Consider the following 26,373-nt stretch of genomic DNA (forward strand, 5'->3'; position numbering starts at 1 on the left):
CCCTCCTCTACTGTGCCTATTGGAGCTGCCGCAGTTACGGAGGGGCACTTCTCACCTGGCCCCAAGTTCCTGCGGTGAGAGAGGGGTGGGGTTGTCCCCTCTTCCCAGGGCAGCCTGCACCCTGAACCGCAGCTCCGAAATCCCACCCTGCAACAATGATTCAAATGAAGCTGGCACATTTTCATTTTATTTTTTTCATAAACCCAAAATGAATTGAATTACGGACCCGAGCAACTTCAGGTCCATCTTCTAGGAACGCTATAAAACAGCGGTTCCCAACTTTTCTATCCTGCGGCCCGGCAAACCCAGTCGCAAACTTCTGGTGGCCCGGTAACATTGTATTTGCATATTTGCAAATAAAATGTTACCTGTCCACCAAATTATGTACCCAGCCCTCTCAGCCACCACACAGCAAAAAGCTTCAGCGCTGGCAGCCAATGCGGCCAGGCAGTCAGCAGTTTGCGGCCCGGCGCCGGTCCACACACTGGTAGTTGGGAATGACTGCTATAAAATATTCAACCTCTTACTGGCATTTGTTAACCCATCTAAGGAGGCTTCTGGTTCTTCAGAGGAAAAGGCTTTGCCCTCTGTAAAATAAAAATCGGATATTTTATCTTCTCCACACCCCACAGCCATAAAACCATAGTGACGCACATGAAATACTCTTTGGCTGCGTCTAGACTGGCAAGTTTTTCCGCAAAAGCAGCTGCTTTTGCGGAAAAACTTGCCAGCTGTCTACACTGGCCGCTTTGAATTTGTGCAAGAACACTGACGATCTCATGTAAGATTGTCAGTGTTCCTCCGCAAATACAATGACTCTCCTGTTCGGGAAAAAGCCCTCTTGCGTAAAAGCTTTTGTGCAAGAGGGCCAGTGTAGAGCACTGAGAACCGTTTTGCGCAAAAAAGCCCCGATGGTGAAAATGGCAATCAGGGCTTTCTTGCGCAAAACTGCGTCTAGATTGGCACGGACGCTTTTCCTCAAAAAGTGCTTTTGCACAAAAGCGTCCGTGCCAATCTAGACGCTCTGTTCCACAAATGCTTTTAATGGAAAAACTTTTCCGTTAAAAGCATTTGCGGAAAATCATGCCAGTCTAGACGCAGCCATTTTGTTGCTCTCTATGGAGGCCGAAGTCTTACGTAAAAGCAAGAGAGCAATATTCCTTTGACTACTTGGTCCAGTTTTCTATAGGACTAACCCTGTCAAAAAGAAAAGACAAGATGCAGGGGGAGGATGAACAGGGGTACCTAGGACAATTATTTGTTTTAAAGCCATATCTTGGTATCTCTTTAGGAACCCCCTTCTATTTTTTCAGGAAGAAGTGTAGTGAATAACACGAGGGCTATGGCTACACGATGGGTTTTCTCAGCAAAAAATATGCTAATGAGGGACTCCTTTGCATGAGTTGCCATTTCATTTGCATATTTTCTGCAGATCCGTTTTTGCGCTGGGGTTTGTGCGCAAAAAATATTCATCCTCTTACCAGCATTTGTTAACCTATCTAAGGAGGCTTTCAGTTCTTCAGAGGAAAAAGCATTGCCCTCTTTAAAATAGAAATCGATTATTGGGGCTGGGGTTTTTGCGCTGGGATTTTCGTACAAAAACAAGCAGTGTGGACGTTTTCTTTTTGTGCAAAACCCCCTTTTTCTGCACGATCCTTGTGCCTCAAAAAAGGAGGTGTACCGATCTTGCGGGAAAAGGGATTGTTGCGCAAAAAGGAAACATCCACACTGCTTGTTTTTGTTCAAAAACGCCAGCGCGAAAACAGATCTGCAGAAAATATGCAAATGAGATCATGACTCATGCAAATGAGGCCCTGGAGGTTTTTCGCCTTCCTCTGTAGCATGGGGTACAGATCACAGCTGGAGGATTCTCTGCATCTTGAGGTCTTCAAAGTATTTGAAGGCTTCAATATCGGAGATATAGGTGAGAGGATTATTCTAGGAGGGGTGGGTGAGATTTTGTGGCCTGCACTGTGCAGGGGGTCAGACTAGATGATCATAATGGTCCCTACTGACCTTAAAGTCTATGAGTCTATGAGTCTAAATGAGTCCCTCCTTAGTATCTTTTTTGCCACGAAAACTCGTTGTGTAGATGTAGCCTAGAAGTTATTTCTCATTGTATTTATTTATGTCTTTTACTAAATCCAGGGTTTTGAGGGACGAGGGAGCTATGGGTGCAAAGGGATTGTGCCTGGTTCATTTACAGCAGGGCGGGCAGTGTCTATTTTATCTTCTCCTTGCATTTGGACCCTGGCATAAAGGTACATGGGTCCCATTCTCTCTTGCACCCATGCTGTTAGTGTAAGCTATGCACCTACTGGGGGTGGTGTGCTGTCCCATCTAGTGTGATAGCTTTGGTAGGATCTGAGGGCCACCCCATGCTCTTTGGGTCTTGGTTTTGCTCCAGAGGGCTCACTGTTTTCATCCAAGAAGACAATTCAGGGAATGTTTCTGATTCCTTAGCTCAGGGGTGAGGAACTATGGTTCTTGGGCCGGCCAGGATCCAGCCCCTGGCTTGCTTTGATCTGTCCCATGGACAGGGTCTGATTCACAAAGGGGCAATAAGGCTGCAGCCCCTAAAGCCCCTGTTTTCCAGGCTAGTCCTTCCTGGAATTGTGCAGAAAAGCACCTGGGGATTGCATGGACTAGAAGCTGGATATGAGCCAACAGGGTGACCTTGTAGCCAGGAAGGCTAATGGCACATTGGGGAGCCTTAGTTGTTCTTGCTCTGCCTTTTGTCCAACTTGCATTAGGAAGAGTGTTGCCAGTAGATCTAGGGAAGTGATTATTCCTCTTTATTCGGCACTGGGGAGGCCACATCTAGAGTACTGTGTCCCGATCTGGGCCCCCCTCTATAAAAAGGATGTGGACGCATTGGAGAGAGTCCAGCAGAGGGCAATGGAAATGATGAGGGGGCTGGAGCACATGACTTATCAGGCGAGGCTGAGAGATTTGGGGCTGCTTTAGTTTGCAGGAGAGAAGAGTGAGGGGGGATTTGAGAGCAGCCTGCAACTTCCTGAAGGGGGGTTCCAAAGAGGCTGGCGAGAGGCTGTTCTCAGTCGTGATAGATAACAGAACAAGGAGCAATGGTCTCAAGTTGCAGTGGGGGAGGTCTAGATTGGATATTGGGAAATTCTCTTTCAGTAGGAGGGTGGGGAAGCACTGGGATGGGTTCCCTAGGGAAGGGGAGGAATCTCCATCCCTAGAATTTTTTAAGTTTCGGCTTGACAAAGCCCCGGCTGGGATGCTTGAGTTGGGTTGGTCCTGCTTTGGGAAGGGGGCAGGACTTGATGACCTCCTGAGGTCTCCTCCAGCTCTAGGATTCTCTGATTCTCTGTGTTGGTTTCTAGCCTGTGTTCTTCACAGTGACCAGGAGGTGGCAGACGTATATTACAAATGTATTTCAGAGGAGGAAAGTGAGGAGAGGGATTCCAACAACACAGCTGGGTTAAATTCCCATGGGTAATGAAGAACATTTCACTTCCCTGTCTCTCAGGCCCACCCAAGCCATCAATTTCTATGGACATCAAGGCTCATAGACTCATAGACTTTAAGGTCAGAAGGGACCATTATGATCATCTAGTCTGACCCCCTGCACAGTGCAGGCCACAGAATCTCACCCACCCCTCCTAGAATAATTATCTCACCTATATCTCAGATATTGAAGCCTTCAAATACTTTGAAGACCCCAAGATGCAGAGAATCCTCCAGCTGTGATCTGTGCCCCATGCTACAGAGGAAGGTGAAAAACCTCCAGGGTCTCTGCCAATCTACCCTGGAGGAAAATTCCTTCCCGACCTCAAATATGGTGATCAGCTAAACCCTGAGCATGTGGGCAAGACTCACCAGCAGACACCCAGAAAGTTCTTTATAGTAACTCCTATCATCCCTCCATTGACCTATTTCCTAAGGCTATTAACCTATTTCCTATTGACCTAAGGCTATCGAGAGTCAGGCTCCTTCATAATACAATTTTGGGAGGACTCCTAAACGTTTCAGTCAAGTTCTAACTACTCCACAGCAAGCTGAGTGCTAATGGGAGATGCAGTGTTGATGTAACTATACAGGTCCCAGGATACTAGAAACACAAGGGGGTGAGGCAATATCTTGGGGAGAGCCAAATGAAATCTAGGGGGTCACCAAATGAAATGAAGTGGCAGCAGGTTTAAAACAAACAAAAGGAAGATTGTCTTCACTCAGCGCACAGTCAAACTGTGGAACTCCTTGCCGGAGGATGTGGTGAAGGCAAGGGCTTTAAGAGATCTAGATAGATTCACTGAGGTTAGGTCTAACAAGGGCTATTATGCAGGATGGGTAGGAATGGTGTCCCTAGCCTCTGTTTCTCTGGAGGTGGGTGACAGGGGAGGGATCATGTGAGGATTACTTGCTGTGATCCCTCCCTCTGGGGCATCTGGCCTTGGCCACTGTCTGGAGACAGGACATTGGGCTGGACGTACCATTGGTTTGACCCAGTCTGGCTGTTCTTATGTTCTTATGAGAGGGAGCCATGTAGATTTGTTTGTTTGGCAAAGGGAAATGAAGCCGTGATTTAAATAATTGCGGCTTCTGTCGGCTCAGCGCGCTAGTCTGGATGCTCCCCTGCCGACATGAAAGCCCTTTATCAACCTCCCCGGTAAACCTCGGCATAACGGGGAGATCAATAAAGGGCTTTCAGGTCGGTGCGGGAGCATCCAGACTAGCACGCTGAGCCGACAAACAGCTAATCAGCTGTTTGTCGGCTCAGCGCGGCAGCCATGTAAATTTAAATGAAGCCGCAATTATTTAAATCGCGGCTTCATTTTCCTTTGCCTACAACCCTCATCTACATGGCTCCATTGATGGAGCCATATAGTTTAGACACAGCCAGAGAGACCAGCTTTCCAATGTTACCTTTCCAATGTTACCGACAACAACCAGGGTCAGATTTATCGTTGTAGCACAGATCTGGTTCAAGCCCTCACCGTGTCAGCCCCTGAGAAAATTACAAGTTGATTGGTTTGCGCCCGTTGGGACAGCCCAGTCCCACTGTGGCAAAACCCCCATTCACTTCAGTAGCAGCCACGGACTGACCCCCGAACGTAATCTCTGAGCTAGCACACACCCGCACACCACTATCTTCAGAAGTGGCTAGTGCTTGGCTCTTGGACGTGAGACATTTCCGTGTGTCTGAAGCCAGGCGCCTCCAACGGTGGCAACGAAAATCGTGACGTGGTTCTGAAAATCTCAGCCTGGGTATTCCGAAAGCGGGGGGAGGCCCTCGTGAGCCGTAGCTCCAGTGTGAAGGCAGGTAGGCAGACATGTCTCTGCTAGGGTTTCACCCTGTCATACAGGGGTGGGCCATCATTTCTGAGGGGGGCAGGGCACTCCAAGGTTTTGGTAAGTGGTCAAGAGCTGCACGTTTCTATGGAGGGGAGAGAATGGAGGTTGGGTGCAGAAGGGAGCTCGGGGGAGGGGGCTGGGGTACAGGAGAGGATGTGGGATCTGAGAGGAATTTGAGCGAAGGAAGGGAATGTGATTTGGGCCAGGAGATTGGGGTGCAGGATCCTCGAGGAGATACGGGGGCAGGAGAGGAATTTAGTCAGGGGTATTGGAGGGGTTGCAGGGTCTGAGAGGGAGTTGGGGTCTGGGGGGGTGCAGAGGGTTTGGGTCATGACCTGAGGCAGGGAATTGGGGTTCAGGAAGGAAGTTGAGTGCCAAAGGCCGGGAGGTGCTTATCTAGGTGGCTCCTGGCCAGCAGCCCTATAGGACCCTGAGGGAGGCTCCATGCCTACTAGAGTCCCAGACTGCACAAAATGGCTGGCTGCTCCCTGTGGTTCTCTGCTCCGGGCGCAGGAAGGGACAGACTTTGGGCACTGTCCCAGTCCCCAGTACAATTTCTCAGCTCCTAGGGGCCATTTTCCAGCCAATCAGAGTTGAGAAATGAAGCAGGGCAGCACACAAAGCCTCCCCTCTTTCCCTGTCAGACTGGGACAGACACGGCATGGGCCAAATTCCTCATTAGTGGTAAGCCCCCTGGCTTCACCAGTTACTGCAGGGATGAATTCGGCGCGATTCCTGAGTGGTGGGCCTAGGAGAGTTCTCTCACTCCAGCAGGGGGCGCTAGAAACCAGTTCTCCACTAGCAGGCTGGACCGATAGATGCTGGGTGGATGGTGCTTTCTTGCTGAGAGCTACAGAATCAGGCAGGACCTGTTTGCTCCTTCCCTGCTACTGCCCCCACCCTGGCCTGCCCCACCGCAGCTCACACCTGCCCCACAGCAATTTCCAACCCACCGAGCTCGACTGTGTGCAGCCAAGGGGCCAAAGCGAAGGGAGGGAGACACCATGCCTACTAGCACCTGGCCCCTCATCCCACCAAGCTTCCCTGCCCCATTAGCTCCTCAGGCAGGAGCAGGGGGCAACTAGTGGGAGGTGCACAAATGGGGCACCAGTAGGAAGCGGGGGATGAAAACCACCAAGTGACTTCCCCATGTGACCCCCCCCCATGACTTGTTTCCTCTAAACATGAGACCTCCTGTGCTCTCTCATAGCACATTCGCTGGGGGCAGGCAGGGGGACCGGAACCAGAAAAGCAAGGCCTTAAGCCCCGCCTCTTCCGTTCTGGGTCAGCTATTGGCCCCTCCCCACTTTGGTATTTATGCCCCTCCCATGCGTTGCCCCGGCACCAGGCCACTCGAGCCCTGCGACCCAGCCCCACCCACCCCTAGGCACCCAGGAGCTCCGCCACCAAGCAGAATCTGCCCTCCCCCCACTTTAGTTTTTCCGACCCACAAGGCTGAAAAAAAGATCCCACAATGAACCTTTTTCCTTGTCTCCCCCTCCCCATCTCTGTGTTTTTTGAAAACTAGATCCGCTAAACGCCATTCAGCTGAAGAAGTGGGATGTGCCCACGAAAGCTCATGATGCCTTCTACATGTTTTGTTAGTCTCTAAGGTGCTGCAGGAGTATTGGTTGTTTTTGATGTTTTTCTGGGAACAGACTAACCCGGCTCCCCCTCTGGAACTTTTATCCAGAGCCTCTGTTTGCCGGAAGTTGGGAATGGGCGGCAGGGGATGGATCATTTGAGGATTCCTTGTTCTGTTCACTCCCTCTGGAGCACCTGGCATTGGCCGCTTCCTGTTGGAAGACAGGACACTGGGGCTACATCTAGACTGCAAGCTTCTTTCAGAAGAAGATTTTTTTGGAAGAGATCGTCCAAAAAAAAACTTCTTCCAAAAGAGAGTGTCTGCACAGCAAAAGCATATCCAAAAAAACGATCTGCTTTTTCGAAAGAGTGTCCACACTGATTGAGCGGCGAGGAGTCTTGGGGCACCTTAGGGTATGTCTACACTACCCCGCTAGTTCGAACTAGCAGGGGTAATGTAGTCATCCGCAGTTGCAAATGAAGCCCGGGATTTGAATTTCCCGGGCTTCATTTGCATAAAGCCGGCCGGCGCCATTTTTAAATGCCGGCTAGTTCGAACCCCGTGCCGCGCGGCTACACGCGGCATGGAGTAGCTAGTTCGGATTAGGCTTCCTAATCCGAACTAGCTGTACTCCTCCTTCCTAATCCGAACTAACTACTCCGTGCCGCGTGTAGCCGCGCGGCACGGGGTTCGAACTAGCTGGCATTTAAAAATGGCGCTGGCCGGCTTCATGCAAATGAAGCCCGGGAAATTCAAACCCCGGGCTTCATTTGCAACTGCGGATGACTACATTACCCCCACTAGTTCGAACTAGCGGGGTAGTGTAGACATACCCTTATAGACTAACCGAAGTGTGGGAGCATAAGCTTTCATGGGCAAAGACCCACTTTGTCAGATTACCAATTCTGGGGAAAAAACCCTCTGTTCTTTCGATTTTCTTGCGGAAGAACGCGATTGTAGTGTGGATATTTCTCAAGTTTTGTTGGAAAAACGGCCATTTTTCTGACAAAACTCTATAGTGTAGATATAGCCTGGGCTAGATGGACCTTTGGTCTGACCCAGTCTAGCTGTTCTTATGGCCACTGTGACCATCTCGTCCCCGAAATAAATCCTGTTTGAAATAGAGCACAGCTTTTGGGGGGGAGGGAAGGGAGAAATCCAACCTTAATTTAAAAATCAGGTTGCACTATTTCATTGTGTGTGGAGCCAGGTCTCAGCTCCTGCCATGAGTAGTCGTCTCATGCTTCGAGCAATTCTTCCTCCTTTGAAGTCTTTGCCCCTCTAGAAATAACACAAGAAGTGAAGATTCAGGAAGGCACAATGGTACGTGCACATCCCATCAATTCCCACGCCCCAGGCACCAAGGATGTGATAAGGAAAGGAAAGGAAAGGAAAGCAACGCCAGCCATATCAGTGCCTTTGTTGTAATGTGTGCGTTTGGGGGGCCTACATTGAAATCGATCTCTAATAAAGGACCAAAAAGTAGCTGGCTTCCTTCTCGTACAAAATTCCACTCCGCATCCCCCGGCTTCCAGCTGTGAGAAGTGATTGAATACTTGGATGGTTTGAGAGCTGAACGAAGAGAGAGAAACATCAAAAGCGGCATCGGCGCTGATGTTCGGTTTAAAAGAGACTGGCAAGGGCGGCTTTCCGAAGCCAAAGAGTGCACAGACCGCTGCGTGGCGTGGTAGAGACAAGGCCGAGATGTATCCTGCACAAAGAGAGGAGAAGGCGTGTAATTTACAACCGTGCTTCCCAACCAGAGTTCCAGTCCACCACCTTCCTCCTTCCTAGACCCCACACCCCATCTCTAAGCACCCTAACACCTGCTCAGATCCCCCCCCAACCCCAATCTCCTGCCTTAAGCTCACTCCCGCCCTCCAGACTCCTTGGCCTCAACCTGGAGTCCCCTCCTGCACCCCAAATGTCTCATCTCCAGCCCCACACCTGAGCCTGCACCCCCAGCCTTCATCCCTCTCACCCTCTGAATCCCTTGGCCCCACCCTTGACCCAGATTGTCCAGGTGCCGTATTAATAGTGCACCACTATGGAGGTGATAAGGAAAAAAAAGAAAAAATAATGGAGATATACCTATCTCCTGGAACTGGAAAGGACCTTGAAAAGTCAGTGAGTCATAAGAACATAAGCACATAAGAATGGCAGTACTAGGTCAGACCAAAGGTCCATCTAGCCCAGTAGCCTGTCTGCCGACAGTGGCCAGCGCCAGTGGGCCGAAGACAATGATCAAGCGATTTGTCTCCTACCATCCATCTCCAGCCTTGGACAAACAAAGGCCAGAGACACCATTTTATCCTGTGCTGTGCTGTGTTGTTTTGTGCTGTGCCACGCCACACCACGTCACACGCCCGCTCCATAGTGATGCACATAATATTCATTCTGCACATGCGCATACCAACTTAGAGGGAGCATTGATAGTGGTTCTTTACTGACTTACAGAGCAGCGGGCTGTACGGTTTCCTCACTCACAGGCCCATCTGATTCCCTAGAATTTCAGCTGTCTTTTCTTTTAAGTCACTCCGTCCCCCCTATGAACGGGAAGGAAAATCTTCAACCCGTGAATATTTGCCTGCTGACGTTTGCACGGAGCCTGAGACAAGCACTTTGAGCAGATCCCGGCCGGCCAGACACTGTTTGCGACACCTGACAAACTGAGGATTCGCAACCTTTTTCATGCTATAAAATCTTACAGGGAACACTGCCCCTAAGGCCCTGTGATGTGGCCCCATGTCATTCCTACCCAGTGCGGGGAACAGACACAACAAAAGTCACAAAGCATGAGAAGAGGAATGAGCCTAAAACCTTGCACAGAAAGAGGCTTATCAGGCCTACGGGCTGGGGAACCTTTTTTGGCTCGGGGGCCACGCGCCCACAGTAAATCAGTTGGAGGCTGCACACCAGAACCTGGGGGAGCGGGATAGTTAATTGTGTGAGCCCCTCCCCCGGCTCTGGTGTGGGGCCGAAAATGAGGGGTCCAGTGTGTGGGTGAGGTCTGTGTTGTATCATGCAAGCAAGGTAGTAACAAACGGCAACAGGCCTTTATTTCCCAAAGGGGAAACCTCTTTCCAAAGCTGCTGCTGCTCCCCTCTATAGCTCTCCCTCAGGCCTGGCCCATCTCCTCCCCCTCCTCCCTGGTTCCTATGCTTCCAGATTCCCAACAGCCAGTGCTTAGGGTTCCCAGGTGTCCGGTTTTCTACCGGACAGTCCAGTATTTGTGCCCTCTGTCCAGTAGAGCGCCCCAGCTCTGCTTCCCACCCCCCTCCTCCCGCCAGCTCTGTTTCCCACCACCTCTTCCTCCCGGGCATCCCTGCAGCCCCCCCCCCCCCCCCCCCACCTACCAACTCTGCTTCCCATCCCCCTATTCCTTCCGGGCAGCCCTGCGGCCCCTGGACACCCCCCCCCCCACCCGCCAGCTCTGCTTCCCGCGCCCCCTCCTCCCACCAGCTCTTCTTCCCACCCTCCCTCCTCCCAGCCAGCCCCCAGACCCCCCCTGCCAACTCTGCTTCCTGCCTTCCCTCCTCCCATCTAACCCCACGGCCCCTGCCCCCCCTCCTGCCAATTCTGCTTCCTGTTCCACCTCCCCCCTGGCCAGCCCCATCCCGCTCCCGGCTGGTTCTTCCCCGCCCCCCGCCCACGATCAAGTGTGTCTGTTTTTTGGAGGGGGTCTACCTGGCAACCCTACCAGTGCTCCCAGTTCTAATCATTACAAGCCGCATCTAAAACACCCGCGTCGGCTGGGAGATGGGCTGGAGGTGAGGGGTACGAGCCTGACAGGAGTGCAGGGGCCATGTGGGGGTGCACAGTCAGGGTGGGAGGTAGGAGCAAAGTGGGGGGTGGGGGTCTGGGCGGGAGAGGGGTGCAGGAGCAGACTGAGGGTTGGGGTCTGGATGATGCTGGTGCGGTTAGCAGGAGCCACTATCCTTGGGGGCTGAATCCATCCCCCAGGCCTTAAGTTCCCCATCCCGAGGTGAATGATACAGTCTCCTAGCCAGACAGAATTCTGTGCGGCCCATTAACGAACACTGATATTTCCAGGTAATCATCTCAATGCAAAAGGCTGGAAATGTTCAGTCCCGAGCTGACATTAACTTTGGCATTTAGAGGATTCCAGGAGGCTTTGCTTGGATTCCCTGTAGGAGCGTGGAACAGCCACATACGCAGGAAATGCAGTTACCTCAGACGTATTTGAGGTGGGGAAGCCATAAAAGAAATGCCAGCGAGAGCAGAAATTGCCCTGAAATGCCCCCATTCTCCTCTGAAGAAGCAGCCTCGTCTCCCACTCTTATTAAGAACAGAAAACTGATTACAAGAGTCTCAAGTGAAAGGAGGCGCGCAGGAGATGTTATGACTTCCCATTGGCGAGGAAGAAATATCGAATCCTCTTAGACTCATAGTATCCTAGAACGGGAAGGGACCTCGAGAGGTCATCGAGTTCAGTCCCCTGCCCTCACGGCAGGACCAAGCACCATCTAGACCCTCCCTGACAGGTGTCTGTCCAACCTGCTCTTCAATATCTCCAGTGATTGAGATTCCACAACCTCCCGAGGCAATTTATTCCAGTGTTTAACCACCCTGAAGTTTTCCCTAATATCCAACCTCAACCTCCGTTGCTGCAGTTTAAGCCCATCACTTCTTGTCCTGTCATCTTAGGCCAAGGAGAACCATTTTTCTCCCTCCTCCTTGTAACACCATTTTAGATACAGCCAGTCCCCGAGTTGCAAACGGTCGATTTACGACCGTTCGCATTTACGACCAAACCTCCCATTACGCAGTCGTAAAAGGCGGTCCCCGAGTTATGAATGAAACAGAGCGTCTAGACTACAACCAGTACTTTTGAAAAAGCAAGCCGCATTTTCGAAAGAGAGCACCCAGGCCGTCTGGATGCTCTCTTTCGAAAAAGCACAGCGAGCATTACATAGCGCCTTTTTTCGAAAGAGCACTTTTGAAAAAAAGCATTATTCCTCGTAAAACGAGGTTTTCCACAGTCGAAAAACCTGCCGCGTTCTTTCAATTTACTTTTGAAAGAACACGGCAGCAGTTTAGATGCAGGGGAAGTTTTTTTGAAAAACGGCCATTAAAAAAAACCGGTAGTCTAGACACACCCCAAGTGTGGTTCACTGTCCCATACAGTGTCACTCAGACCACAGCAACAGATAAGACCAAGAGACCCCGACAGCATGGGCTAAGAGCCAGCTGGCTTTTAGCTCAGAGGAGGTTCAAATCTACCTGGTGGTGGTTACAAGTTCACTCCCTCTGGGGCACCGGGCATTGGCCACTGTTGGCAGACAGGACACTGGGCTAGATGGTGTGACGGCGCGTTGGGGGTCCCCTGTCTCCTGCACCCTGAAATGGCACAAATAGACTGCACCAGCCGGTGGAATAGAGGAAGTTTATTGCCTCTCCAGGATACAGCACAGCACAGATGTAATCTGGTCACAGAGCTGGGCTAGGATGCCTCAGGCCCCCTTGAGATGGGGGAGACTGGGCCCCTAAACTCCAGCCCCTGTCCCTAGGCTGTCTCCTCCATGCTCCCAGACAGCAACTAACCCACACTCTTCCAGCCCTGCCCCCCAGCCAGGGCAGCATTCCCCCTTCCTTTGTTCCTCTCCATGGGGGGTGTCTGGCCATACTGGTTGAGAGATCCCTTTGCATAGTGACTCATCCTGTTTTGCTGGGCCGTGGTACCAACTGCAGCCAGTGGGGGTTACCCCAGAGCCAGCAGCATAGAAACCAGCCAAGTACCCCCACTACGTCACAGATGGGGCTTTGGTTGCACCCAATTTGGCCGTTCTGATGCTGTTCTGTTGGTTTTTGGGCAAGTCTCTTAATCTACTGTGGTCCCTGGTGGTGGAATGGAGATGCTCCTAGCCTAGTTCACAGGAGCTTGGGAGGGTAAGATGAGTGGAACATTGTGACCAGCTTGGATTCTGGGATGATGAAGAGGAGACAAGGAACCTAGAGGGACCTTCCTAATGAAGTCAAAACTGCCAGGTTCCCCTTGAAATCCTCCTTCCCCCACTTGTCTCTGCTGGCTATGATTTGGTGAACCCTTGACTTGTTCTAGCAAACTTTAACTCACGCCGACTCTCTCCCCTCTCTCAGTTATAACCCTGTGCTGTATTTTCAAGTGCCGGATTCCCCGGACGAAGAAAGAGATCGAGGCCCGGTACGCACAGCGGCAGGCAGCCAAGACGTATGCCGACAAACTGGAGACGGTGCCGCCGCTCAACGAGCTGACGGAGATCCCTGGAGGTATGTCCACACCTCCCTGTTTCCTCTCCCGGGTTTCTTGGGGCAGACACGAAGCGTTAGGTTGTCCACAGGCACAAAGCTGTGTTTAAGGAAACACAGAATCCTACGGCTGGCAGAGACCTCAGGAGTCATTGAGTCAACCCCCTGCACAAAGCAGGACCAACCCCAACTCAATCATCCCAGCCAGGGCTTGGTCAAGCCAGGACTTCAAAACCTCTAGGGATGCAGATTCCACCCCCTCCCTAGGGAACCCATCCCAGGGCTTCCCCACCCTCCTAGGGATGTACTTTTTCCTGACATCCAACCTAGATCTCCCCCACCACAACTTGAGCCCATTGCTCCTCATTCAGCCCCCACTGAGAACAGCCTCTCTCCATCCTGATGGCTCAATGTCAGGTTGGCGGTTGGTTTCAAGCAGAGTGCCCTAAGGATCGGTTCTTGGACCGGTTTTGTTCAATATCTTTAATAATGATCTGAATGAGGGGATGGGTTTCACCCTCAGCAGGTTCGCAGGTGACAGTAAGGTAGGGGAAGAGGTAGATACGCTGGAGGGCAGGGATAGGGTCCAGAGTAACCTAGACAGATTATAGGATTGGGCCAAAAGAAATCTGATGAGGTTCAACAAGGACAAGTGTAGAGTCCTGCACTTGGGACGGAAGAATCCCAAGCATTGTTACAGGCTGGGGACCAGCTGGCTAACTAGCCGTTCAGCAGAAAAGGACCTGGGGATAACAGTGCATGAGAAGCTGGATAAGAGTCAACTTGTAGCCAAGAAGGCTAATGGCATATTAGGATGCATTAGGAGGAGCATTCCCAGCAGATCTAGAGAAGTGATTATTCCCCTTTATTCAGCTCTAGTGAGGCCACATCTGGAGTATTGTGTCCAGTTCTGCCCCCCCCCCCCCCCCCCCCCCACTGCAGAAAGGATGTGGACACATTGGAGAGGGTCCAGCAGAGGGAAATGAAAATGATTTGGGCTTTTTTATTCTGCAGAAGCGAAGAGTGAGGGGGAATTTGAGAGCAGCCTTCAACTACCTGAAGGGAGGTTCCAAAGAGGATGGAGAGAGGCTGTTCTCAGTGGTAGATGATGGCAGAACAAGGAGCAATGGTCTCAAGTTGCAGTGCGGGAGGTGTAGTTAGGATGTTAGGAAAAACTATTTCCCTAGGAGGGTGGGGAAGCGCTGGGCTGGGTTCCCTAGGGAGGGGATGGAATCTCCATCCCTAGAGGTGTTTAAGTCTCGGTTTGACAAAGCCCTGGCTGGGTTGATTGAGTTGGGATTGGTCCTGCCTTGGGCAGGGGGCTGGACTTGGTGACCTCTTGAGATCTCTTCCATACGTATGATTCTATGATCCTCCAGGGCATTTAATGGCCAATTGCACCAACAAAAGACCTGGACCCTTAGTTTTCTGGACAAAGCCCCCCCTGGCTTTGCACACGCTCTTTGTGGCAGAAAGCCCCAGTGTTAAGATTCAAGGGTCAGATCCGTAGCTGGTGTCAGTCCACATAGCTCCATTCATGGCAGTTGGCTCTCCCTCCGCTGATGCCCATGAGCAGAGCAATGCTGAAAGGAAACCTTCCGACCCACTGAGCCTCCAGCCTCGCTGTGTGTCCATTCGAAAGGCCAGGTTCCAGGGGGTACCAGAGGAGAGCAAATGCATCGCTAACTCAAGGGGGGCCAAACCCATCTCGGTGAATAGCAAATTAGCTGGGGGCCATCTTGCATTTTTTCAGGTCCCGGAAACAATTTGTGAAGTCAGGTCCAATTTGGCAAACGTCCCCCCTTCCACATCCCTTCCACAAAAAAACGCCAAAGACAGTTTTTGGAAAAAAGGTCCAAACGTTTTTTTTCCTCCTGCCCCTTCAAAACCAACGGTTTCAACGTTTCCTTGCGCGCTTTGTCTGGAAATGTTGCTTTTTAATTTATGACAATGGGGAGGGGGAAAGGGCATAGAAGAAAGACACAAAACAGAAAGCACAACTGGACCAAAGTTCCTTTGGGGGGTCAATGAAACCCCCAATTTCTTTGGATCCCACATGAATAGGAAGGGGGAGGGGCAGGGTTTGGCCTCTGAACTGGAAAACCAATGATTCGCGCCATGTGATTCACGCTCCCGGTGTCCCTTACACAGTCTGCCAGCCCAGACGGCCAAGGGCTACTCTGCCTCTGGAATCTTGTCCCGGCTTCCTTTCCTGCCACTCACCGGCTCCTACTTCTATCCGCTAGGCTCCACTGAAAGCCTCTCGACTCTCTCTGCTCACCTCCCGCCCAGACCTCTCCACTCTCTGCCCGTGGTGAAGGAAGAAGACGAAATGGCCCTGCAAGGGAACTAGCGGGAATGTCTGCCCGTCTGCCGGTCCGTCTGTCTGTCTGTCTGTCTCTTTGGCGTCTCCTTCCCGTGGCTTGGCAGAGTTGGATGCAGACTCGGCGCTCCTTGTTCTCCTTTCCTTCCCCGTCTTTCGCCTTCGCTTGATCGTCTTCTCCCAGGGTTCCTTGTCAACATTGCTCTGCACCCATGGCAGATGGTCACTCAGCTGTAGAGTGGTGGTTCGCGCTCCATGCAGACTTCCCCCCGGACCACCAACCAACCGTGATCACAAAATGGATGCAGTAGAGGGTGGGAGTTGGGTAGGGGGAAGTCTGGCTGGGAGGTAGGGTGCAGGAGCGGGATGAGGGTGAGGGGTCGGGGTGGAAGGTTGGGGGCAGGAGTGGGGTGGGGATGCAGGTGTAACCCACACACCTAGTGTGGTTTACTGTCTCATGCCATGGCACCTAGACCACAGCAACAGATAAGCCCAAGAGACCTCTACAGCAGAGAGCTGAAACAGCGGTGGAAAAAATGCAAAGAGCTCCACCAGACTTGTTGAGCAAAAAAAAAAAAAAGATCCTGCCCCTTTAAAAACAGGCTTTTGGCCACATCAGGATCCTGCCAGCTGCCACCATTTTGCCACACCAGACGGTGGCTCCCCTTCACCTGCTGAGCACAGGGAACTGGGGGCTGTTTGTAGAGGTGCATGGGGCAGCTTCGTGAGCCTTGGGGGAGGCTTTCTGAGCTGCACTTTCAGGGGTGAAGAGCTGCCTGCGGCTCGCAAGCCACAGGTTGGCCACTCCTGCTCTACAGCATGGGTTGAGCACCAGGAGGCTTTTAGTTCAAAGGGCAGAGGCTCTTATACTAAGCTCCCGAGGTCCCAGGTTCAAATCCACCTGGTTGTAGTTACATCTAGTCTTGGTAGGAGGGGGATGAGAGTGTGAGGACCTGGGCATGAGGAATGCTTAGCTGGGTCAGTGCCTCCTGCCACTCCCAGGTGCTGCTCCCATTGGCTGCAATTCTGGCCAATGGGAGCTGCAGGGAAAGCCTCAGATGAGTGGCTTCCTGTGCTGCTGTTCCCCCAGCAGGGGGCAGAGGCATGGTAATGTGTGGAACCACCTCCCCACCTATGAGCTGCATCCAGCATGCGAGGCTCACCTCCCTCCACCCCCTGCAGGGGGAAGCCGGTGGGCACTGAGCCCACGCCCCACCTGCAAGACTATCGCAGATCACTAGTGGTCCACAGAGCACACTTGGAGAACCATTGTATTACATGAACTCTGGACATGAACTCTGGGAGCTGGGAGCTTCCTTGCCTCAAACCCCAGACCTGTGATGGTATTAAAACTGCTTCACTTCCATTGACTTCACTGGACATTAGACATTAGGGCTGTGTCTAGACTGCATCCCTTTTCCATAAAAGGGATGCAAATTAGACACATCACAATTGCAAATTAGACACATCGCAATTGCAAATGAAGCGGGGATTTAAATCCCCCCCGCTTCATTTGCATAAAAATGGCTGCCGCTTTTTTCTGGCTCAGGGCTTTGCTGGAAAAAAGCGCCAGTCTAGACAGGGATCTTTCGGAAAATAAAGCCTTTTCCGAAAGATCCCTTATTCCTTATTTCGGAAAAGGCTTTATTTTCTGAAAGATCCCCGTCTAGACTGGCGCTTTTTTCCGGCAAAGCCCCGAGCCGGAAAAAAGCAGCAGCCATTTTTATGCAAATGAAGCAGGGGGGATTTAAATCCCCGCTTCATTTGCAATTGCGATGTGTCTAATTTGCATCCCTTTTACGGAAAAGGGATGCAGTCTAGACACAGCCTCAGTGCCTGAATATGTCTCAGACTCTCAGTCTCATCATATCACAGACCGGGACTGGGATATGGAGGGGCATAGAGAAAGCGAAGGAATTCCAACTCCTAACCATTATAATACTAAGATCACGTTTAACTTTAAGCACGAGGCCTGATCCCAAATCCACTGAAGTCAATAGAGCTATGCTCTGAGAGCGTAAAATTCTCCCAGGCTCCTTCTGCAGTGTTTTACACCTCATCTGCCTGTGTAGACACGATTTCTTCGTTCATTACGTATAATGTCTCATTGTTTTGCATTGCTGTAGCCCCCAAACATAGATCAACGGTAGGAACTATGCAAACACACAGCCAAAAGACAAGTCCCTGCTTTGCGCAATCAGTGTCACAAGCAGCAGGGCGGGGAGAAATCAGACCCTCCTGTTGGTTTTCCACTTTTTTATGCCATGCATATTGTCTTTGCATTTCACACAAATTACCAGAGGACCTGGTCTGGTCCGTTTCAGTTTCTGGTCCAGCTCCTTCTCTATGTAAACTGCTGCAGCTCCATTGACCTCAAAGAGAGGGTCCTTTTAGCTACCAAATTGGAAGATAGGAGATTTGTACCACTCGCTGCCAGAGATCAACGCTGATTTACATACGCCGCCTGGGGACCTGGTCCTAACAGGGTTTCCTGCACATTTGTCCTGTGTGCAGAAGTCCTGAACAAGGTTTATGAGCCAGTCAAACCTTATGGGGTTAATCAGGATTCAAACTGATTTAAGAGCAAATATTAGCCCGGAAATATATAGGAACAAATCCTTCAATGGTGTCTATTAGCACAGCCCTACAGACATCAAAAGAGCCAGGCCAGTTTATCCCAAATGAGCTTCTGCCATATGGTTTGATGGTGCATTTTGTCCTGTGGATACATAAGAGAAAAAATAGAATTTTAAATTAATGAATGATCCACAAAGTGTTTTGAAGCGGGAAATCGCTACTTAGGTGCTAAGTGCCAATCATATATTGATCATTAAATACTATTAGCGGTTATTGATTGTTGTTATTTGAGCCTCTCCATCCTACTGTTAGTACTGTCATGGAAAGACCCCACTAATGGCTTTTGATGACTTTTGCGTTGCCCAGCATGGAACGATGTCTCTTCTGGCTGTGCACAAGGGGTGGTGTTGGATTGTGCCTACAAATCTCCTTGACATGTGTCATCTTCCTTGAGTCATGTGAACAATGGAAGCAGGGTTTGGCCCTTGCTCGGGGATGTTCTAAGGACCTCAGTCAGTCTCCAGTGACTTGGTTGGGAACTGGACTAGGTTCTGTAACAGGCGGGGCCTCAGATGGAAGGGGCGTGGCCTCAGGCAGAAGGGGTGTGGCATCAGGCAGAAGGGGCGGGGCCTCAAGTGGAAGGGGCGGGGCCTCAGGTGGAAGGGGTGGGGCTGGCACTAGGCTGCTGTCAGTGCTGCTCAGAGAGAACCATGCTTCCCCCTCAGTGCTGTCCAGAACACATGGCTTGGTGCTTCAGCAGCAATTTAAAAAGCCCCATCCAGGAGCTCCGGCCCATCTGTGTTGCCACGCTTTGGGCCCATCCAGGCCCGTCTGTGTTGCCAGGCTTTGGGGCAGTTACCCCCTTCCCTCTCCATCGGCAGGCCTGCCTGGAAAACATAAAGGAGGAAGTGATTTGCCTTTCCCAAGCTTTCCTGCAAGGCTTCAGAATTTCCCTCCAATGAACAGAAAGAGGCTACATTATTTTCACTGTCCTCTGCAGATCCCTTCGAACCATTCATAGATACATTAACACTGCGATGCATTCTTCACAATCTTCTTACCGGCCAGAGGAGGTTATGTTTCTGGGTACATGTGGGGAGGCTACTTTGGGGAGGCAATGTAATAAGGACAGACCACAAAGGGTATGTCTAGACTGCACACTCGAATCAAAATAAGATACGCAATTTGCTCTATGCAAAATGCGCATCGTATTTCGATTTTATTTCAAAATAGGTGCCAAATTTTGAAATAAAGCACTATTTCAAGACACCCCTTATTCCTTGTGGAATGAGATTTACAGGGATGTCGAAATAGCTGAACTAGTGAGTCCGTTCTTTTGAAAATTATTTCAAAATAGCGGATGCGTTCCTTGGATGCAGGGTAGCTATTTCAGAATACCTCCAGGATCCTGAAATAGCTTTGTGGTCTAGATGTACCCATACTGAGCTGGGACAAATTGGTGTAGCTCCATACATAACTAGCTTGTGCTGGTTGGCTTTAGGCAGTGTTTCTCCACCTTTTTTTGTAAAGTACCCCTTTAACAAAAAAAAAAAAAGTACTCCCAGTACTTACAGTTTTCAGATACACACATTTTTTTTCTACCGTTGCAACACATTTGTTTAAACAACTTAATTGTAGCTGGGCGGACGATGAAATTTTGAGGTGTAAAAAGTGCAAAAAGAATAATAAAACGCTATGAAAATTAAAACAAAAATTCAGTTTTCTCCAAATTTCAATTGTATTGATGTACCCTCAAGACTTCTCTCAAATACCCCTAAGGATACTCGTACCACTGGCTGAGAAACACTAGCTTAAGGTACGTCATCCAGCTATGCAAAATGCGTAGCTGGATTCAGATTACCTTAAGCTGATTCACTGTGGCATCTACACAGCGGGAGGCCAATGGAAGCACATGGTCCCGTCAGCTTCCCTTATTCCTCGCAGAATGAGATGCACCAGATGCCTGCAGGAGCTGCTGTCAGCATTTGTTTTGCGGGGGCTACACTACACCCGCTAAATCGAACACTAGAGGACTGACCTCTGGAGGGTCTATCTTCTCCATGGTGTAGACATGCCTTGGAGGAGGTATGGAAATGTAAACCTACTAGGAAACTGGTTACTTCCTCTGAACCAGCTGTATGGCCTGGTGCTGAGTAAGCTCGTGGGTAGGACTAGAGCCTCACAAGAAACGTTTTGGGCACACATGCCTCTGTCTAATTGCACATGCAATTATCTGATGCAGTGATGGGTCATGGCAAAAATTTCTGGTAGATCTTCGTCACCATTTTGAACAATGATGCTGTTTGGCAAAGTCCTGTATTTCTTTCCTCCCTAGGAATCAGCTTCTTGATGGAATGTTGCTTCATAATTTTAAAATAGAAAATCTAAATGTCAAACTTTTTACTCAAAAATCCAAGGGAGGGGAAAAAAAGCCCCATTTTCTTTGAAAGAAAATTGTGCATTATTAAATCTGGAACCAGAATTAATAAAGGGTTGGCACATCTAATACTTAAAGGCGAGACTGTGCTAATCTTATTCCTGTTGAACAGTAGCCTACTATATTCTAGTACCATTTCCGTTCTTCAGGCAAGATCAGAACCACATTGTGGGAGGTGCTGTACAAACGCAGAGTCATAGAATCATAGAAAACATCATATAACATAGCATGAAACAGTCCCTACCTCAAAGATCTTATAGTCTAAACAGACCTAGAGATGTAAAGTAACTTGCCCAAGGTTACAGAATATATCAGTGGCAGAGTAGGTAGGTCTCTTTAATCCCAGTCGAGTGCCTTTTCCAATAAACCACACTGCCTCCCTGTTTATACAAAGGTTCTACCTGACATGAATCAGAGGGGTAGCCGTGTTAGTCTGAATCTGCAAAAGCGGCGAGGACCTGACATGAATAAGTCTCAGCATTTGAGCGTAAATCAGTAAGAAGTGTAAGACAGAAGTTTGCCGTTCCTGCTCTTACTCTGTTCTGTAGTTGGCACGCTGAAACAGCAGTACCCACAAAGTGTTAACCAAAGACCTCCCTGGATCCCCATCGACCAAATCTTCAGCCCCTGTCAATTTCATTAGTCCCATTGAAGTCAACGTGTGCTGATTTATACCCGTCGAGGTGCTGACTCAAGGTAGCTTTTTACGAAGATCTGGGGAATGCTGAATTTGTAACAACAGAGATGCTGGGAAGCAGTGGTTTTACATTTGTCCTGGATGCAGCAAGCCCAGAGGTGCCAGGGCTATGAAGAGCCAATCTAGGAGGTGCCTGGGTCACCCTGGCACAAACTAAGCGTGTGTCTGTGCAATGGTAGTTAACACATCTCTCTGTCTAGATTGGTTAGAATGACTAAGGAGACAGGGAAGTGATAAGAACGTTTCAGTGTTACTGTTAGTTTGAAGGGCAGAAGGGATACCGGGGAGCATTACTAGAGAGGTGATTATTCCCCTTTATTCGGCACTGGGGAGGCCACATCTGGAGTACTGCATCCAGTTCTGGACCCCCCCCGCTACAGAAAGGATGTGGATGCATTGGAGAGGATCCAGCAGAGGGCAACCAAAATGATGAGGGGGCTGGAGCACATGATATATTAGGAGAGGCTGAGGGATTTGGGCTTGTTTAGTCTGCAGAAGAGAAGAGTGAGGGGGGATTTGAGAGCAGCCTTTAGCTTCCTGAAGGGGGGTTCCCAAGAGGGTGGAGAGAGGCTATTCACAGTAATGATGGATGGCAGAACGAGGAGCAATGGTCTCAAGTTGCAGTGGGGGAGGTCGAGGTTGGATAGTAGGAAAAACTATTTCCCTAGGAGGGTGGGGAAGCACTGGGATGGGTTCCTTAGGGAGGGGGTGGAATCTCCATTGCTAGAGGTTTTGAAGACCTGACTTCACCAAGCCCTGGCTGGGATGATTGAGTTGGGCTTGGTCCTGCTTTGGGCAGGGGGTTGGACTGGATGACTCCTGAGGATTTTATGATTCTATGAGTCAGCAATGTAGCTGGGCAGGAACCTGATTATGGGAAATTCTGTGATTTAAATCTTACTATTACTACAGGTTGAACCTCTCTGGTCCGGCACCCTCGGGACCTGACCGGTACCGAACCAGAGAATTTGCCAGACCACGGGCGGTCAATATTGTCTAGCAGCATCACCAACACTTCCACTTATTGGGCTGTGAGAGGACATTTAGGGCTAAATTCAAGCTAAACAACATCACAGAACACTGAGTCAGGACTGGGGGCTGGAAACAAACTTTATGGGACTGTGGGAAATTTGGCCACACCCGTGAGAAATGGACATCCCGCTAACAAAAACCATTCCGGACCACGGATGTTTCCGGACGAGAGCATTCTGGATTAGAGAGGTTCAATCTGTACTATTAAATAGTGATTGTATCCCAAGAGGTAACCAATCAAAAGTGACCTTTCCTGTGAAACAAGTATCTGAAATGGTCATTGCATGTCACTTGAAATGTTTTGTTTTCATCAACTGGAAACATTGGGTTCTGATTTTGATTTTTTAACTTTAAAAAAGTTTCATGTGAAAAAATAGGGAATTCCATTTAAAAAAATGGTTCTGAAACAAACAAACAAAAATCAAAAGAATCTGTTCCAAAATTGTCGACAGTCTGGAAACCCTTCGTTTGGGGCATGGGGTGAAAAGAAATGTCCCGATTTAAATGATTTTTCTAAAGAACTCAAAATGAGCTCTTATCCATGCTGGGCCAGTCTTGTTCCTTGGTCTGGGATGGCCAGATCCAGGCTGAGATATTTTTGAGACTGTCTCCTCAGCATAGTGTAGGTGCTTCTGGCATTCACAGCAACTAAGGATACTCTCTTCTCCTCCGGAAGGGACGTGACTCCCCATGAAAAAAGCCCCGTCCAGTTTTAAAACAAATCAAACACTGGACGTTCCGCTGCTTCTCTGGGGACTCTGTCCCATACTGGACAAAAATCTTAAGGAATGCTCCTTGTTTGTCATCTTGGGTGTGTCTAGACTACAGGGTTTTGTCAACAAAAGTGGACTTTTGTCGACAAAACTAATCCTGCGTCTACACTACTGCTGAGTTCTGTCGACATAACGTCGACAGAACTCAGCAGTTTTGTCGACGCTGGTAAACCTCATTTTACGAGGAATAACGCCTTTTGTCGACAGAGTTCTGTCAACAGAAGGCATTATTGCATGTAAACTGTCCTTTGCGTCCACACTGTTATGTTGACAAAGCAGCTTGCTTTGTCGACAGAACTGAATGTAGTCTAGATGCTCTTTGTCGACAGAAGCTTTGTCGACAGTATCTGTCGACAAAACTTCTGTCGACAAAACCCTGTAGTCTAGATGTACCCCTTGAGTCCAACCCTGGTCCCATACAAACAAACAACCAGGACTTTATTTTTTGGCCACTGATTTCAGTAAAGCCAGGATTATGATTAGTTTTGTTCCATTCCTCCAAATACACCTATAAGTTAATAAACAGATGTTTAAATGCATTAAATTAGGCAGCCGAAAGGGAAATATGCAAGATGTTGGAATGCTGGACCCAAGTGATTTCTGATCTCCTAGATTTAGCGTGGGCTGCAGAACTCCTATCCCATATGGTGTAATAAGTTATAAAATCATGAGGGGTGTGGACAAAGTGAACAAGGAAACGGTATTTTCATAACATAACAACAAGGAGTCAACAGATGAAATTAGGAGGTAGCAGGTTTAAAGCAAAAAAAAAAGGAAGTTTTTCTTCATGCAGTGCACAGTCAACCTGTGGAACTCCTTGCCAGAGGAGATTGTGAAGACCAAGACTTTAACAGGGTTCAAGAAAGAGCTAGATAAATTCATGGAGGATAGGTCATAGAATCATAGAATAATAGGACTGGAAGGGACCTCAAGAGGTCATCGAGTCCAGCCCCCCGCCCTCAAGGCAGGACCAAGCTCCACCTACACCATCCCTGACAGATGTCCATTAATGGCTATTAGCTAGGATGGGTAGGAATGGTGTCCCTAGCTTCTGTTTGTCAGAGGCTAGAAATGGTGACAGGGGAGGGATCATTTGATGATTTCCTGTTCTGTTCCCTCCCTCTGGAGCACCCGGCATTGGCCACTGTTGGAAGATAGGACACTGGGCTAGATGGACATTCGGTCTGAGCCAGTGTGTCTGTTTTTATGTTCTTACCCCCAGGTAACTTTCTGTTTTCTCCCCCACTTTCATCCCTACAGCTCATGTGGCAGAAGAGAAGAAAGAGGAGGTGCCCACAGTCTCAGGGAAAGTAGACAAAGCCCAAGGCAAGAAGGACAGTTCCAAGGGATCCAAGAAGAAAGAAGGCAAAAAGGAGCAGAAAGAAGGGTCCAAGAAAGAGGGAAAAGATGGGACCAGAAAGAAGGAAGGAGGAAAAGGGGCAGCTGAAAAGAAGCAAGGAGGTGGGAGGAAGGGCCAGAAAGAGTCTGAGAGAGCTAAGGCAGGAGGCAGCGCCAAGGCTGGTGGCAAAGCCGGGGGGAACGCCAAGTCCACAGCCAGGAAAGCCCAGCAGAAGAAGTGATCCGGCCAACAGCAGCACTGCCCCGTTCCCTTGCCCACACGCAACGCTGAAGACCTGACCTAGCAATCCACGCCCAGATACCATGAAGCTGGCATGGGGAGCGTAGTGGGAACAGGGAGGAGATGACATCCTTCAAAGTCTGAGGCCACTTGGAGCCCCTGGATTCATTTCCGTAAAAGGGAAATCACCCTTTCTACAGAGGTGATGTTGCCGCCGAAGGAAAACCTGCATTGGGGGGCCAGATAGTTACCCGTGAACTGGGAGGATCGTGTGATCAGGAACTGGTGCCAGCAGGCAGGCTGGATCGAGAAACAGGAGCACAGAGGGACTCATGGAACACAGAGCATGTAGACATGAGGAGCGTGTCTACATGGCAACCAGAGGTGTGACAGCCGCACGTAGAGTTGTACCCAAGTTATCTTTGATTTAGCCTGCTCTAGACCCAAGAGCAGGGAAACTAAAGTGGCACAGGCAGAAACAGCGTCCATACAACCAGAATGGCTGCCCAAAGCCCTGTGGCATCGCTGCTTTTGGTGCCCAAACTAGACACCAAAGCTAGGACCAAAGCTAGCTCAGGTATATGCTAGAGAACCTCTCCAAGGTACCCTGGAGAGATGCCCATTCTACCTGAGATCAATGCTTGACGAGCAATCGCTAAGCATTCCGCTAGTCTTCGAAGATGTGTGGCATTCCAGAGAGGGCACCGAATAGCTGCTGGAGGGCACCACGCAGAGGATGCTCTCTAGCCCATGGGTCTATTGGAGAAGTCTTGGGAAAAGGCTCTTCTTCCCCATGAATTTCTTTATAACCGTTTGGTGTTCCTAGGGGTCTTGGAGAAGTACTTTCTGGACATGCGCTTTCCAACCTCCTGATCCTTTGTGGGTTTACAAAAGGTGTCATAAAGAAAGCTGGATGCCAAATATAAACTAAAGGAACAGTCTTCCTTGACATGCTGGTGACACTGTCTTCAGTTCTTCAAGTCACACTCATTGCCAGTGTGACACTGGCAGATCAGGTGCTAGTTTCTGCCAGAGCCAATTCGCTTGTGTGTTAGTACAGGTGGAACCACTCTAGTCTGGCACCCTGGGGACCCATCCACTTCCAAAGGAGACAATTTTCCGGACCATGGGAGGTCAATATTGCCTAGCAGCAGTACCATCACTTCCACTACTTCCTGGGCTGTTAGAGGACATTCAGTGGTAAATTAGCACTAAATCACAGACCGGAACACTGAGCCCCAGGACTGGTGGCTTTACACAAACTTTATGGGACCGCGGGAAACTTGGCCACACCCATGAGAAACGGACATCTGGCTAACAAAAATCATTCCGGACCACGGAGGTTGCCAGACCAGAGAGAGCTGGACTATAGAGATTCAACCTGTATGGACAAAAGTGATTGTTAACTGTATCAGCCTGTATCCAATGTTTAAACTTCATGCAATACTAGTGGGGTGTTACTGGCATTGTTTTCCCTTATCCGTTTCCCCTGATCATTTATTTACAGTGTGTTTAGCCCTGTGACTGAATAACCCATCACACGAGAAAGAAGCCTGGTGGAATGCAAATGAAGAACTCTCATGGGGAAAAGGGCTAATTTCCAGGCAAGTGGCATCCTGTGTGATGCCTGGAGGTCAAAGACTCCAAATGGATCCCTCACTCTCCATCATTATAATAGCCCTGGCAGAAGTGGATTCGAGGAGAGATCCTACATCTCTGGACTGTTTGGACTCTTAGAGGGACATCTCAGAGGGGTAGTCGTGTCAGTCTATATCAGGGGTGACCAACCCATTGCAGGCAAA

The 26,373-nt window shown here is 49.7% G+C and overlaps 1 protein-coding gene across 1 annotated transcript in view; it reads left to right on the forward strand.

Moving 5' to 3' along the window:
• TMIE (transmembrane inner ear) overlaps positions 1–26,138 on the forward strand; it is a 41,398-nt gene extending 15,260 nt beyond the window's left edge. Inside the window, exons 3-4 of the mRNA XM_014576869.3 lie at positions 13,025–13,174; positions 24,253–26,138. Coding sequence (XP_014432355.2) covers positions 13,025–13,174; positions 24,253–24,572 — 470 coding nt within the window. The 3' untranslated portion in view covers positions 24,573–26,138. The remainder of the gene's footprint in view (positions 1–13,024; positions 13,175–24,252) is intronic.
• Positions 26,139–26,373: the final 235 nt, after the last annotated feature.

This window comes from Pelodiscus sinensis, chromosome 2, assembly GCF_049634645.1.
Source record: "Pelodiscus sinensis isolate JC-2024 chromosome 2, ASM4963464v1, whole genome shotgun sequence".
Taxonomy (NCBI): Eukaryota; Metazoa; Chordata; order Testudines; family Trionychidae; genus Pelodiscus; species Pelodiscus sinensis.